At 57.1% G+C, this 13516-nt stretch overlaps 1 protein-coding gene across 1 annotated transcript; it reads right to left on the bottom strand.

Annotated features, from left to right (window-relative positions):
* Nucleotides 1-537: 537 nt before the first annotated feature.
* LOC128043882 (uroplakin-3b-like protein 1) lies at nucleotides 538-4669 on the bottom strand. The gene is made up of 6 exons (XM_052636295.1): nucleotides 4588-4669; nucleotides 2827-2979; nucleotides 2490-2709; nucleotides 1883-1959; nucleotides 1515-1635; nucleotides 538-646 (listed from the first exon to the last, which is right to left on the bottom strand). The coding sequence occupies exons 1-6, from the start codon at nucleotides 4667-4669 to the stop codon at nucleotides 538-540; spliced, it is 762 nt and encodes a 253-aa protein (XP_052492255.1).
* Nucleotides 4670-13516: the final 8847 nt, after the last annotated feature.

A 13516-nucleotide genomic window follows, 5' to 3' on the forward strand; every position in this document is an offset into this window, starting at 1 on the left:
GTGGATGACGACAGATGCTCTGTGTCCTGCATGGGGTTTGGGCCCCCAGTCTGAACCCAGGCATCTCCAAGGAGTTACAGCTTCTCACACACTTCCGCGCCCCCACCCACAGCAAGCACAGGAGTGGGGGTGAAGCCTGGAAGCTCTAAGTGCTCCAGCCAGGAGGAGAGGCCACAGAGAGGAGGCTGGGGGGAGGAACGGCACATGCCCACAGGCCAGGTGGGCCTCACTAGACCTATCGCGGTCACTGGACTCATCCTCCCTGTCCGGATGGCTCGGCTGGCCTAGAACCCCTGGGTTCCCCCCTGGTGCTGTGTCCTCCTGAGAGGGGCTGGGACAGGCACGCAGGGAGACCAACAGATGTATCATGACCCAGCCACTCAGGGAGCTGTTGGGGACATTTATTCCTCAAAGCGGCAGGCCCAAGCTTTGGGCTAAGGATACCCTCCCCTCCCTCTTAGTTAGAAACACTCTCTCCGCGGGCTCTGAAGCAGCAGGGTGGGCCCCCAGCCTGCACCAGGGGCCCCCTGGAGGCCCTCAGGAGCCCCCCACAGCTGAAGGCCTCGACATGTGGTGGGTGTCATATTGTCTGACGAACACCAGCTCCCCTGGGCCGGAGATGGGCGTGCTCCCGCAGGTGTCGTACCTGGGGGGCGTGGAGGGGAGAGGAGAAAGGGAGAGGATGGTGAACGGACCGCCCGATTGAAATCTGATGGCCATGGCTTAGAGCCTAGAGCACTGTGCCCCTAAATCTGAGAAAACGCAGCTCCGTCTCCCCGCTCTTTGTCACGACCCCGCCCCCATGGTCTCCTCCACTCCCCACACCCAGGACGCCTTTACAACAGCATCTGCGTTTCCCCTGATCAAAACCGGCCACTGGCTCCCTCCGGCCTTCAGGATACAGCTCAGCCTTGAATCAAGGCCCAGGCCTTGGTGGCAACCCTTCTGCCCCCAGACCCTTCCCATCTGCTTCCCTTCCCCTCCTCTCCAAATTCCCTTTAGGGACCAGGTTCCTTTCCTCTAGGAATCCTTGTGGACACCGCTTTCCCCACCAGGCCCCAGCATCTGAGTTCGGAATAAAGCCTTGAGCGCTCAAGTCAAATCTCAGCGCTTAGACTAAAAGCCCTTCACCTCCATCCATCTGTACCGTCTGCCCTGTCGTCCCCCACCCGGCCCCACCCGACGTGCAATTCCAGCTCTTGCCACCAGGGGGCAGATGGTGTCCGCTCAGAAAATTTGGCCCCACCCACGGCTCCACCCATCAGCGGGTGTCTGGCCAGGCAGAGGGACGAGGGAAGGAGGGGTCAATGCTCCCACAAGCACACACACTGGCTCTAGAACGCTGGGGATCCCTTGATCAATAACTGTTACCCCTGTTTGGCCTTCAGGGAAAACCTCTCCCGCAGAGCTAGCAATGGGGAGCAGGGTTGGAGGCCTGGATCGAGGGGAAGGGAAGAGGCGGCCCAGGTCAGGGACCCCACGCTCCCAGGGAAATCTCGACCCTGTCCACGTACCAGGTGAAGATGAGCAGAGTGAGGAGGGCAGCGAGGAGGACAGCCAGCATGACGGACAGGATGGCAATGATGACCACAGTGCCCGCGGTCTGGGGCCCTGGGGCAGCCTGGAGTACCTTGGCTGAGGGCGCCAGGGGTTGCCACAGGCAGGTAGGGCAGGAAGGGAGGAAAAAGATCCGACCTGAGAAGAGGGGCCTGGAACAGCCCGCAGACCAACAGCCTCCCAGCCCAGCCAGGAAAGAATGGGGCGGGGCACAGGCTGGGAGAGGGGCTCTGACAGACTAGAGGCTGGCTCATTCCTCCCAGCCCACCCCCAGTCCGCAAGAGCCGCTAGGCCTAGTGTTGGACCTGCACACCTGGCCGCATACCTTGCTGCAGGTGGGTCTCACTGGACCACTCTGTCTCAGCCATGGGTCCCCTGTCACTCATCACCAGGAACTTCACTCTGAACAGGAGATCCACCATTGGGGGTGGGAGTCCCCAGGACCTGAAACCCTCCAACCCTGGTGCCTGCCAGTCTGTCTCCCTGACTCCCAGGACCTGGGGGGAACAGCCTGGAGCTAAAAGCACGGCCTTAGAGTCCGCCAGAAGGGGCTCTGATCCCAGTTGTGACTGTCTCCGCTGTGCGGCCTTGGGTGCATGGCCTGCCCTTTCTGGGACCCTCAGTGTCCTCACTTAGGACAGTGTGGAGTGGTCTAGGTCCCCCAGCACAGAACATCAGTGAATCAAGTCCTGAGTGAGATGAGATGGGGCCCACTCTGACTGGATGAGGAGACCCCTCCCAAGTGGTCCAGGTGGCCTATGGGGTGGGGGCTCAAGTGGGGGGAGGCTCTGCTCAAGAAGACAGGACAATTCACCGCGGCCTCCCTGGTCCCCTCCTGCCATTGGCAGAACTGGAGCCAGGCTCCCAGGCACCCAGGTGAAGTTCTGGACACAGGCAGGAGCTGTCCACCCCCAGCCCGGCCCGGCGCTCACCGGTAGGGGCCGGGGCCCGGCAGCGGGCGGTTGCAGCCTCTTGTCCTCGGGGAGCAGTGGGTATCGTTGCCGACGCGCAGGACCCGGAGCTGGTTGCTGGGCGGGCCGCCCGGATAGAGAGCCCGACTGGCCCTCAGCGTGAGGTAGTAGCCCCCCTGGGGGAAGTCGGCAGGGACCGGTGTGTCCTCCACCTTCTGTGGGGCCGTGAACTTCTGTGTGGCTGAGGGTGGCACCGAGGGTCAGCCAGTGGGGGTGGCCACATCCACTTACCCCCTGCTCCCTCCAGGCCCAGCCACCCACTTCACAGAAGGACAAGCAAGGCCCCGGCAGCACCCACCGTTACTGTGGGCCACCACCAGCCAGATGGCGTCAGAGTCGGAGATGCTGGGGTGGCTGAACTGGCCCCGCGGCTGCTCCAGCGTGAAGGTGGACTGGGTGAGCCTCCCCGCCAGGGTGGTGCTCGAGAGCTGCGGCACATAGTTGATGCGCTCTGCACCGGGCGGGGGCAGAGAAAAGAGGCTCAACACGATGACCGACTCCCCACAGTCTCTGGAGGCTCAAGGTCTGGGAAGCCCCAGTCTGAGGCGGGAGGCAAGGTCCTGGAAGCCCCAGTCTGAGGGGGGAGTTAGGGCTTTTCCTGGGAGTTCTAATCAGGCGTTAATCAGGAGGGCTTCTTGGCAACTCTGCATCCAGCCCCTGGTCCCTGCCTTGGGAGCCTATTAGGGGTGGGCACCATGGGAGGTCGGGGGAAGCCTTGCCCCCTTGAATCACCAGGGTCTCTGGGAAGTGTAGGGCAGATGGAGGCTCCGGAGGCCCCTCCCCAAGCTGCATAGTCAGTTCTGGGAGAGGCATCTTAGGTCTTGCTGGGGTGAGACTCAGATTTGGGGGAGCCTGAGCCCAGGCCTGAACCCTAGGCTGGACTCTGGCAGAGCCCAGTGACCTTGAGCTCTGACACTCTCTGGGCCTGTTTACCCACCTCTCGAGTCTCCCCAGCTCCACCCACATGGTTCAGGTTGGCTTGTTTGATGGGAGGAGTGAATGGCTTTGTGGGGTGGTGGTGGTGACACAGGAAGACCCCAGGCCCAGACGTGGGGACGGGCCCTGGCTCAGAGCACAGGGTGACCTCTCCTCACCTAGAGCTCTGCACCTCCTGCCCCCCCAAGACTCCCTCTCCTTCGGGAACCCGTCCCTTTCTCAGCCTCCCACAGCCCTGTCCAGCCTTCAGGCTCTGCTTAGAGAGCTCAGAACCCCTAATTCCTCTCCGGGCCCCCGAGGTCAGAGCTCCCCCCTCCCTCCAGCCCCAGATGCTGGAGAGCTGTAGAAAGACGAGATGGGCTAGGGAAGTTTCCAGAACCCTCTTTCTCTTTTGGTTCAGTTCAGTTCAATATGATTCATTTCTATTAAATTCAACTCAGCCCCAAAGGTTCAGGGGTAGAACCTTCCCCTCTCAGAGTTCCCGGCTCTAACACTGAGGCCCAGGGCACCCTGCATACAGCAGGTACTTAATGTTCGTGCTTAACAGGGGAAAGGCGCAGGGCAGCAGCAATGGGAGTCGGGGGCTGCGTCTGTGAGCTCTTCCACTTTAAGAGCCTGACAGTGAACAATGCCTGTCGCTCCCTTGCAGAGAGCTTCCTTTTGGAGTGTTATCCTTAAAGACTTCTTATTTGTTTTGGGCCACGCTTGCAGGATCTTAGTTCCCCACCCAGGGGCCAAACTGCACCCCTGCAGTGGAAGCACAGTCTTAACCACAGACCGGCAGGGAAGTCCGCTGAAGTCCTCTTTAAACCTCTCCCGGGGACAGGGAGGAGGGGAAGGAGGGAAGCCACTTGTGACAACTGGGCTCAGGAGACAGGGGGATGAGAAGCCCAGAGAGGGATGAAGCATTCCTTGCGCCCCTGTCTTGGGGGGCGGGGGCACAGGTGTCTGCCTTGTGTCCTGTTCTGGTGGGCTGTCTCCCCTGACCCACCTGGGACCCAGCCCCAGACTCAGAACTCAGACTCAGGAGGCAGCTGGAGGAGGTGGGCTCTGTCTGAAGCCTGAAGTGTGGTGGGCACCACCCCCTCCCCACCCTACCCACCCTGCCCCGACCCTCACTCACCCAGGCTCATCCCCGTCTGGAGGCAGGCCAGCAGCAGCAACAGTGCCATCAGCAGCGGAGACTGTCCCCTGCCAAGCCCCATGGGCAGAACAAGCGTCCAACCGTCTGTCTGTCTGAGGGTCTGTCCGCAGCATCCAGAGCCCCAGAGGCTCCGCTCCCTGGGCTGGGATGGGGCGGCTGCTTCTGGCATCTCCTGCTGCCCCTCCCAGGCGCCCCCTTCTCCCAGACAACTGGTCGGACGGGTTTAGGGGCTGAATCTGTTGGCCCCAAGGATTTGGCATCTCCAGGGAGGGGTCTGAACAGAATGATTAGCTGCTGTGCTGCCAGACCAGCCTGGACACCCCACCCGCACTCCAGGAGGGCCTGGCCAGGGAGGGGCCCCGGGAGGGGGCGGCAGCCCTGGGGTCCAGGCAGCCCCAGTGGCGGTCCTGCCAGGCCCTGTGGAATGTCCTCATCCAAACAGTCCTCCATCCTGGCACCCAGGGCTCCCCTTGGGCACCCTGTACGGAAGGGAGTAATCCTCATTTCCTGGATGAGGCACAGAAAGGGGAAAGAGGGGCTTGTCTAAGATCACCCAACCAGCCGGGCAGACCCCAGAATTGGAGGATCACCTCCAAGGCAAGCCTGGGGGCACTTAGGGGACTCACTGCTGCGCCCCTGCTGCCTGGCCCTAGGAGGGGGCTCCCCATGGCCCCCCTGTGCGGAAGGCAGTAATCTTCATTTCTGGAATGAGGTACAGAAAAAGGAAGGGGGCTTGTCCAAGATTGCTGGGGCAGACTCCAGAATTGGAAGATCTCCTCCACAAGGCAAGCCTGGGGTGACTCCCTGCTGCCCTCCTGCAGCCTCGCCCTGGGAGGGGGCTCCCCCACATCACCCTCCCTCCTCTCCTTATCCAGGTGACCTCCTCTCTCCTTCCTCCATCTCTGGCCACTGCCAGAGCAGGACAATCCCTCTTCCAGACAGAAGGTTCTCAGTTGGGGCCCAGGGCTGGTGGGCGGAGCATGTACCAAGCACCTCTCACATGGACTGGAGTAGCAGCCCCTCATGGGGTTCTCTGCTTCAAGCACAGGGACCCCACTCGGCCTAGCTCCACATTTGACCAGAGCCACCCTCTTAAAACTCAAACTCCTTTGGGGGATACTTAAATTTTTAAAAAACAATTATATTCTTTAGTCATTATAATGCATTCGATTTATATCTCTATATAATCAAATATATAATCTAGTTGATTGCCAGCCCACCTGAACTATCTTTATTTCCCAAAATACTTAAAATGTGCAAATTGTTTATTGCAGTGATCTTGAAAAAAGGAAAATATTCCTACCCACACTATTATTACCTAGTAGACTTTTTTCGACCAACTGTTTACCTGGACTTGCTAGCAAATGGTCGCAGACTTTGCAGGATTGAACACTACTGTATTTCACCAGTGACTGACTCAGCCTCAAGGGAGTGTTAGTCTCTCCGTCGTGTCCGACTCTTCGTGACCCCATGGTCCGTAGCCCACCAGGTGCCTCTGTCCATGGGATTCTCCAGGCAAGAATACTGGAGTGGGTTGCCATTTCGTCCTCCAGGGAATCTTCCCGACCCAGGGATCAAACCTGGGTCTCCTGCATTAGCAGGCAGATTCTTTACCATCTCAACCACCAGGGAAGCCTAGCCCCCAGGGAACTGGGGGCCAAAACCAGAGGGGAAAACTCAGGGAACAGGATTTCCCCAGGTGGTCCAGTGTGTAGGACGCTGCTCCCAATGCAGGGGCCTGGGTTTGATCTCTGCTCGGGGAGCTAGGTCCCATATGCGGCAACTAAAGATCCTGAATGCTACAAGTAAGACCTGGCACAGCCAAATAAATGAATAAATATTTTTTAAAAAGTATTTAAAGGGTGGGGGAAGGCAGACAAGGTTGGGGTAGTCTAGGTGTTCATGGGGAGCCTCAACCAAAAGGTGCTGAGACACCCTCTCCCAAGGCCTCTGGCCTCTGTGTCTTGGCTCAGGCCAGGCTCTCCCTGGAGGGCCCTCACTGCCTTGCATTCCCAGCGAGCTCGTGTCCTTCGGCCCTACCTACCCCAGGGTCTGGCGTCACCAAAAACTCCCCTGATTGGCCTTGGTGCCTCCTCTTAATGCCTTCCACAGCACCTGACGTGTACCTCCATCTTATTATATACTTGTTGCAATAAAACGTATTGTTCTATCAAGTGCATCTCTGGACACACCTGGCCCTCCTCCTGCTGGAAGCTCCTGGAGGCAGGAATCCCCCTCCCTCACCACAGGATGGCTGTGCGGAGGGGCTGGGCTCTCAGGTCTGGCATGGGTTGTGGGAGACTCCTCCACAGAGCAGCCACTTCAGCGCGCTGCCCTTTACACGGATGGTCTTCAGATGCAAGTCATCCTGTGCTCGACGTTCAGCCATGGGACACGGAGGTCGTGCGTAGACTTTGAAGCAGAGGTGTGGGCCTCTCAGAGGACATGACCAGTGCTGCTGGGCCCGGAGGCAGAAGAGAGGAGGACATGAGCCGGCAAGTCCCAGGCAGACCCAACCCTGGAAAAGCTTCTCTATCTCGCCAGCCTATTATTACAGAAATGATCACACCTGGGAAAGTTGGAAGTATATAGAACAAAGAATGCCCTTACATACAGTCCCCACCCAGATTCGACAATGGTTAACATTTTGCTATACTTGTTCTCAAGCCTCTCCCGTGTGTGTGTGTATACACACTATGGGAGAGTATAGTATATATGTGTGTATAGTATACACACTTATGCTTCCCCGGTGGCTCAGCGGTAAAGAATCCGCCTGCAATGCAGGAGGTGCAGGAGATTCGGGTTTGATCCCTGGGTTGGGAAGATCCCCTGGAGGATCGGGCAACCCACTCCAGCATTCTTGCCTGGAGAATCCCCGTAGATAGAGGAGCCTGGGGGCTACAGTCCATGGGTCACAAAAGACTCGGACACGACGAAAGCGACTAAGCACAGTATATATACATATACACTAAATTACTCTCTATACATCAATATATACCTACATGTGAAAGTGAAGTCACTCAGTCGTGTCCGACTCTTTGCGACCCCATGCACTGTAGCCTGCCAGGCTCCTCCATCCATGGGATTCTTCAGGCAAGAGTACTGGAGTGAACTGCCATTTCCTTCTCCAGGGGATCGTCCCAAACCAGGGATCAAACCCGGGTCTCCCGCATTGTAGGCAGACGCTTTACCATCTGAGCCACCAGGGAAATCCAGATACCTACATGTATATAAAACATATATATGTATACTTACAAAACGTATGTGTAAATATATGTTTATACTGTATATATTACACTTACATGTGATATATTTTAATATAATGTATATAAAAGTATACAGATTTACTTTTTTCCTCTTCTTTTACTCTTCTGAAAGGCAGCTGAAAGCGGCCATCAGAACATGGGAGGAGCCGGCTTTAACCTTTTGAAAGTACGTTCTTGCCCATCGACTCATCTTCTCAGATCCCAGAAGCAGGCAGGCAGGCCTGATTATTAATCTCATCATACAGATGAGAACACCGGGGCCCCAGGGAGAGGAGCTTTCTCAGCCTTGTGGACGGTCAGTGGTGGGGTTGGAAACCGGCCCCCTTTTCATCCGTGTTTAACCCAGGGGCCGTAGGAGCAAAGGACCATGCATCTCTCTGGGTCCGTGGCCCCCTCATTACTGCTCTGCACAAGGTCTTGCTCTTTTCCTAGTCTCTCCTGGTCCTTCCCTATCCTATTTCTGTGCTCCCCAAGGCATCGACTCTCCCCATTTGGTGCGTGCCTCTGCGTCAGTTGCCTATGGCTGCACTGATGTGCATGAAGGTCTTTGTCTGTGGTCCCCAGCATGCAGCTCATAAACGAGCATCCTTGGTTCCCTGAAATAGCGCCGGAGTGATAAAGGTGAAATGTGTGTTTTGTTTTGTTTTCTATAACAAGCCCCTTTCAGCCACACCTGAGTTTATGTTGCTATGATTTTGGAAAGCCCCTAGATAATCACAGGTTGGGGGCTGGTTGCCAAGGGAACCAGCCACGTGATTAAGAATTTGCAGCTTCATCCCCCGACCTCTGGAGAGGGGAGAGGGGCTGGAGGTTAGATTAATCATCAACTGTCAATGGTTTAATCAATCATGCCTATGTAATGAAACCTCAAAAAAAAATCGCAAATATTTTAAAAAAACTAAAATACTGAAAAATCAGCCCTATTTCTACTGATTTGAAATGCTATTTTCAAAAAATCTTCTCTGTTTAGCTGTGTCGGGCCTTCATTGACTCATGCGGGATCTTCCATTGCATCCCAGAGACTCTCTAGCTGTGGCTGAGACACACGGGTCTTAGTTGCAGCATGTGGGCTTAGCTGCTCCACAGCATCTGGGACTTCAGTTTTCCAACCAGGGATCAAACCCACGGCTCCTGCATTGCAAGGCAGATTTTTCACCCCTGGTCCACCAGGGAAGTCCCTGAAATGTTCTATTTTTAATCACAAGCCACAGGCGTGGGCAACCCTCAGTGCCCTTTTCACTTGTTCCAGGTCAAGTTTCCATATGTCCCCAGGGCAATCCTCCCCACAGCCCACCCCAGGGCACCAGCCGGCTCCATCTGTCCCCCCAGGCCCAGTGCTCCTTCCCAGACCCACAGGGCCTGAGGAGTGCCTCTGGTCCTGCATTCAAACCGGGGCTTCTGCAGGCAAGCCGGTGTGAAGGGGATGGGGACCAGAATGGCTGGGGGAGCCAGGGAGGGCTGCTGGGGCAGCTGGGACACACCTAGCCCTGGGGAACAGTCTATTCCCGAGGACCTACCTGGCCATGTACCTGGGGTGACTCATGGGACAGGGTGGGGCACCCAGAGATGTCTGATGACCCGAGCCCACTCTCAGCCCATTCCCCACCCCTGCCCCGAGGGCTCTCCCACTGCCCTAGGTGCCTATATTCAGGGCACAGGGACTGGAGGGCGAAGGTGAGCCTGACACTTCCATGAAACAACACCTCCACTGGGGAGCAGAGGAAGGGGGGCTGAGGACTCGGAGAGAGAGGCCAGGATGATTAATGGGGCATTCCTGTCTGTCCCTCAGCGGGGAGAGGTCGAAGTCTGGGAGAAGAATGGTTGTCAAGGGTGACACATTCTTCCTGGGGATAACTCCAGCCTGCGTCACCCCATAGGGAGTGGGGTTTCGGGGAGGTGGGGACTCATCTGACAGGGGAGGGGAGACTGAGGCCAGCAGAAGGGGGCAGGGCTGCCTGCTGGGCTCACCCAGAGGAGGAGGAATCAAGGGTGACCCCTGGGCCCCTGTCCCTAGAGGTCCAGGCTGGGAGCAGTGGTGGTCGGTGGGGAGAGGGCCAGGACATGGCTGCAGTGGGCCCTGGGGAGGAGAGGAGGCAGGGAAAGCTGGGTCAAGGGGCCAGCGTGAGCCCGGCCCTTCCTGCCTCCAAGCCTCTGCACACATTGTTCCTGCAGCTCTCACCACGGCCCCCTGCCCTGCATACTCCGCCCAGCCACCCACCCCCCCCACCCCCGTCCCGCTCATGTCCCCAACACTGTGAGGGTGGGTGGATCAGTCTGCTCCACCCACCAGGGCAGAACGCCCCAGACCAGGCAGCTTAACAGCAGACCTTTACATTCTCCCAGTTCTGGAGGCCGGAAGGCCAAGATCACGTGGGCAGGGCTGGTGTCTTCTGGACCTCTCTCCTTGGATTGTTCCCTTCCTGCCTCTTCACCTGGTCTGTCCCCTGCAGCACCCCAGTGTCTCTGCATCCTAATCTCTTCTTATAAAGGCACCAGCCCGATGGGGTCACATCCCCACCCTCAAGGACTTAATTACCTCTTAACTTCATTATCTCTTTAAAGACCCTCTCTCCAAATACGGCCACACTCTGGAAGCCCCCTGGAGGCCCAGCGGTTAGGACTGGGCACTTTCACTGCAAGGGGCACAGGTTCCATGCCTCGAGGGAACTAAATAGTCACACGCTGAGGCTTCAACATAGGAATTTGGAGGAACATGGTTCCATCTGTAGTAGTCCGCTCCCCGGTCCCCTCCGTGAGTGGGACTGGATCTGACCCTCCCTCTGCGTGGCCTGGAGGGTCTCTGGGCTGGGTCCCTGGACCGAGTCCCTGGACCTGTTGTCCTGCCCAGCAGCTGCCCCTCCCCCCTTCTGAGGGGACGAGTTGGGGTGGGTGGGGTGGCCAGGCTGCAGAGTGAGCAGCGGGGTGTGGCTCTGTCCATCTGCTCCTGTTTCACGTTGGCCCCTCCCGAGAAGGTGGTGCCCGCCCCACCCTCCGCCAAGGACCTGGCAGCTCCCCAGGTTCTGTGAGCAGTACGGGAGGGGCCCCAGGGAACCCAGGAGGCAGTGGGTTGGGCGGGCCAGGAGCTGGACGGTCCCTCCCTGCCTTCCAGCTTCCTCCTAAGGACAGCAGCGCTCTGCAGAAAGTGCTTGAGTTGCCATCCTGCGAAGGCACCAATGAACTGCCCCTCAGGCTGGGACACCGGCCCTGGGGGGCCCTTCCTAGGAGGCAGAGAGTCACAAACCCCAACAAGGCTCTGAGGAACTCCAACAGGAAAGGAAATTCTTTCCGTGAGCACAAAGCCAAACAGGAAGGGGCTTCCCCGGTGGCTCAGTGGTAAAGAATCCTCCTGCAATGCAGGAGCCGCTGGAGACATGGGTTTGATCCCTGGATCGGGAAGATCCCCTGGAGGAGGGCATGGTAACCGACTCCAGCATTCTTGCCTGGAGAATCCCTATGGACAGAGGAGCCTGGCGGGCTACAGTCCATGGGGTCACAAAGAGTCGGACAGAAGTGAAGCGACTTAGCACACGCGCAACCACAAAGCCAAACAGGAGCTCCTTGTGTTCCCCCCGCGCCTGGGGCCTGGCCACCTGCCCGGGCGTGGCAGATGGTTGCTCTTCTGACTGCCTCCTGCAACGCTCTTCTTACGTCCGGGACACGGCTTTCCGACTGCTATGTGTCCCCACCCAAATGATGTCTCTGCTTGGACTCAGTCCCCTCACCCCCACCCAGGACCCCCCCACCATGGTGGGGTCCGGGGGGCGGAGCCTGTATCTACACCTCCCCCTGCATCACCCAGAGGGTGGGACGTGCCAGGCTCCCAGGGCACCTACCTCAGCCCATTCTGGCCAGCGTGAAGGGGTATCTTTCTTTTATAAAACATACAAGCAACAAATATGTATTAAACACCTACTGGGAGCTGGGCACTGTGCTACCTCTAGGGGGCGCTCTGGTGAGCAAAGCACACGTGGTCCCTGGCCCCCTGGAGTTGAGGGTTTAGCGGAGGAGATGCAGAAGCTCATCGTTTTAAATGTCTGATTACAACATGGAAAGAAAAGGTGCCGAGGAGGAAAATAACATGGCTCTAGGAGAGCTGAGGGGTCAGGAAGGGCTTCCCTGAATAAGTGTGAGGAGCTGAGGAGCGATCTAGAGGAAGGGGCATGGAGGGGGGTCTCGATCAAAAGAGAAGCAGGTGCAAAGGCCCAGTGGCAGGATGGGGTGGAGGGGCTAACAGAGGCATGAATTCAGGGAGCAGGGATGGATCCCGGCACCTTGCAAATAAGGTGAGAGAAGACCTGCTCTCACGGGGAGGAAACCTCTGAGGGGGAAGCAAAGGTGAGACACATTAGGTGTGTATCACCGAGTTCCTCTGGATGCCAGGAGGAGAATGGGGGTGGGGAGCAGGGATGCAGACGTGGGGAGACCAGCAAAGGGGCGACTGCTGACACCCCATCGAGAAACCGGGGTGGCGGGCCTGGGGGACTGCTGGGAAGATGGAGAGAAACGGATGCTTCAGAGATAAGAGGAATAAAGCGACCCTGAGCCTGAGAGGGAGGGAGGGGTGCTGGCCCGTTTCTACCTGCTGTCATTCTGCTGCCTTTGATTTTTGGCCCAATGAGTCATCCGTGAGTCATCACCCCCACAACCACTGCTGTTTTTTTCCTTCTTCACAGTGAACTTGTTTTTAACCACTGAGCCATGATGTGATGGGCCAATGGGTTTGGAGGTACTTCCCCAAGGACAGCCCTGGAGAAAATGGAAAACATCATTTAATAAAGAGGTTCTCCGCAATGTGGTTCTCACTAGGCGCCCTGCTCCAGGCTGTCACGAGCTGGCCCTCGCGGGGCTTGGGTCTAGCTGGTGACCCTCTCGAGCGTGACTCTGAGGCAGAAGGCCCCAGCACAGTTCCCCAGAGTCCAGCGTGGCGGTGCCTGGGCTGGTGATGACCCGGCCCGCCGCCCCAACTGTGTGTGGATTCTGTGGTGCCCAGGCACGCCTGCTCTGGGGCAGCACGCCCACAGCCCAGCAGGCTCCCTGGGCAGCCTTCCGCTGACCAGGGCTGTCTATCTTTGTAAAGTACTAACAATTTGTTAGTGTTTGTGTGGATTCACTCACCTACGATGACGTTCCCAGAACCCCCTTTTTCTGGGGATCGGCTCTAAGGCTGAGGCGACAGGACCACTTTCAGAACATACGGGGCCCCGTTTTGCATGCCTACCCATCCCCACATCAGAAGCCTGGGCACAGGAGGGGCCTCCCTGGTGGTCCAGTGGTTGAGAACCCGCTTCTTGCATAAGTCTTAATTGTGCTGAATTGGCTCACAGCACTTTTCAGCTCTACTATATGCTTCTGCTTCTGTACGTTCATTCTATTAATTTCTGAGAGTTTGATATTCTGACTGAATATCTTAATTTATCTACCGAAAACAACTGTAATTAAGTGGAACTACATGTAACTCTGTCCTGTATTCTCCATGCTTCCTGTAAATGTGTTACTATGTTTTCATAATTTAAAAATTCAAAAAGAAAGATTAAAAAAACCAATCTGCCTTCTAATGCAGGGGACATGGATTTGAACCCTAGCTGAGGAACTAAGATTCCACATGCCACCGGGCAACTAAGGCACAGCTAAGATCTGACACA

Source organism: Budorcas taxicolor, chromosome 2 (assembly GCF_023091745.1).
Source record: "Budorcas taxicolor isolate Tak-1 chromosome 2, Takin1.1, whole genome shotgun sequence".
NCBI classification, from domain to species: Eukaryota; Metazoa; Chordata; class Mammalia; order Artiodactyla; family Bovidae; genus Budorcas; species Budorcas taxicolor.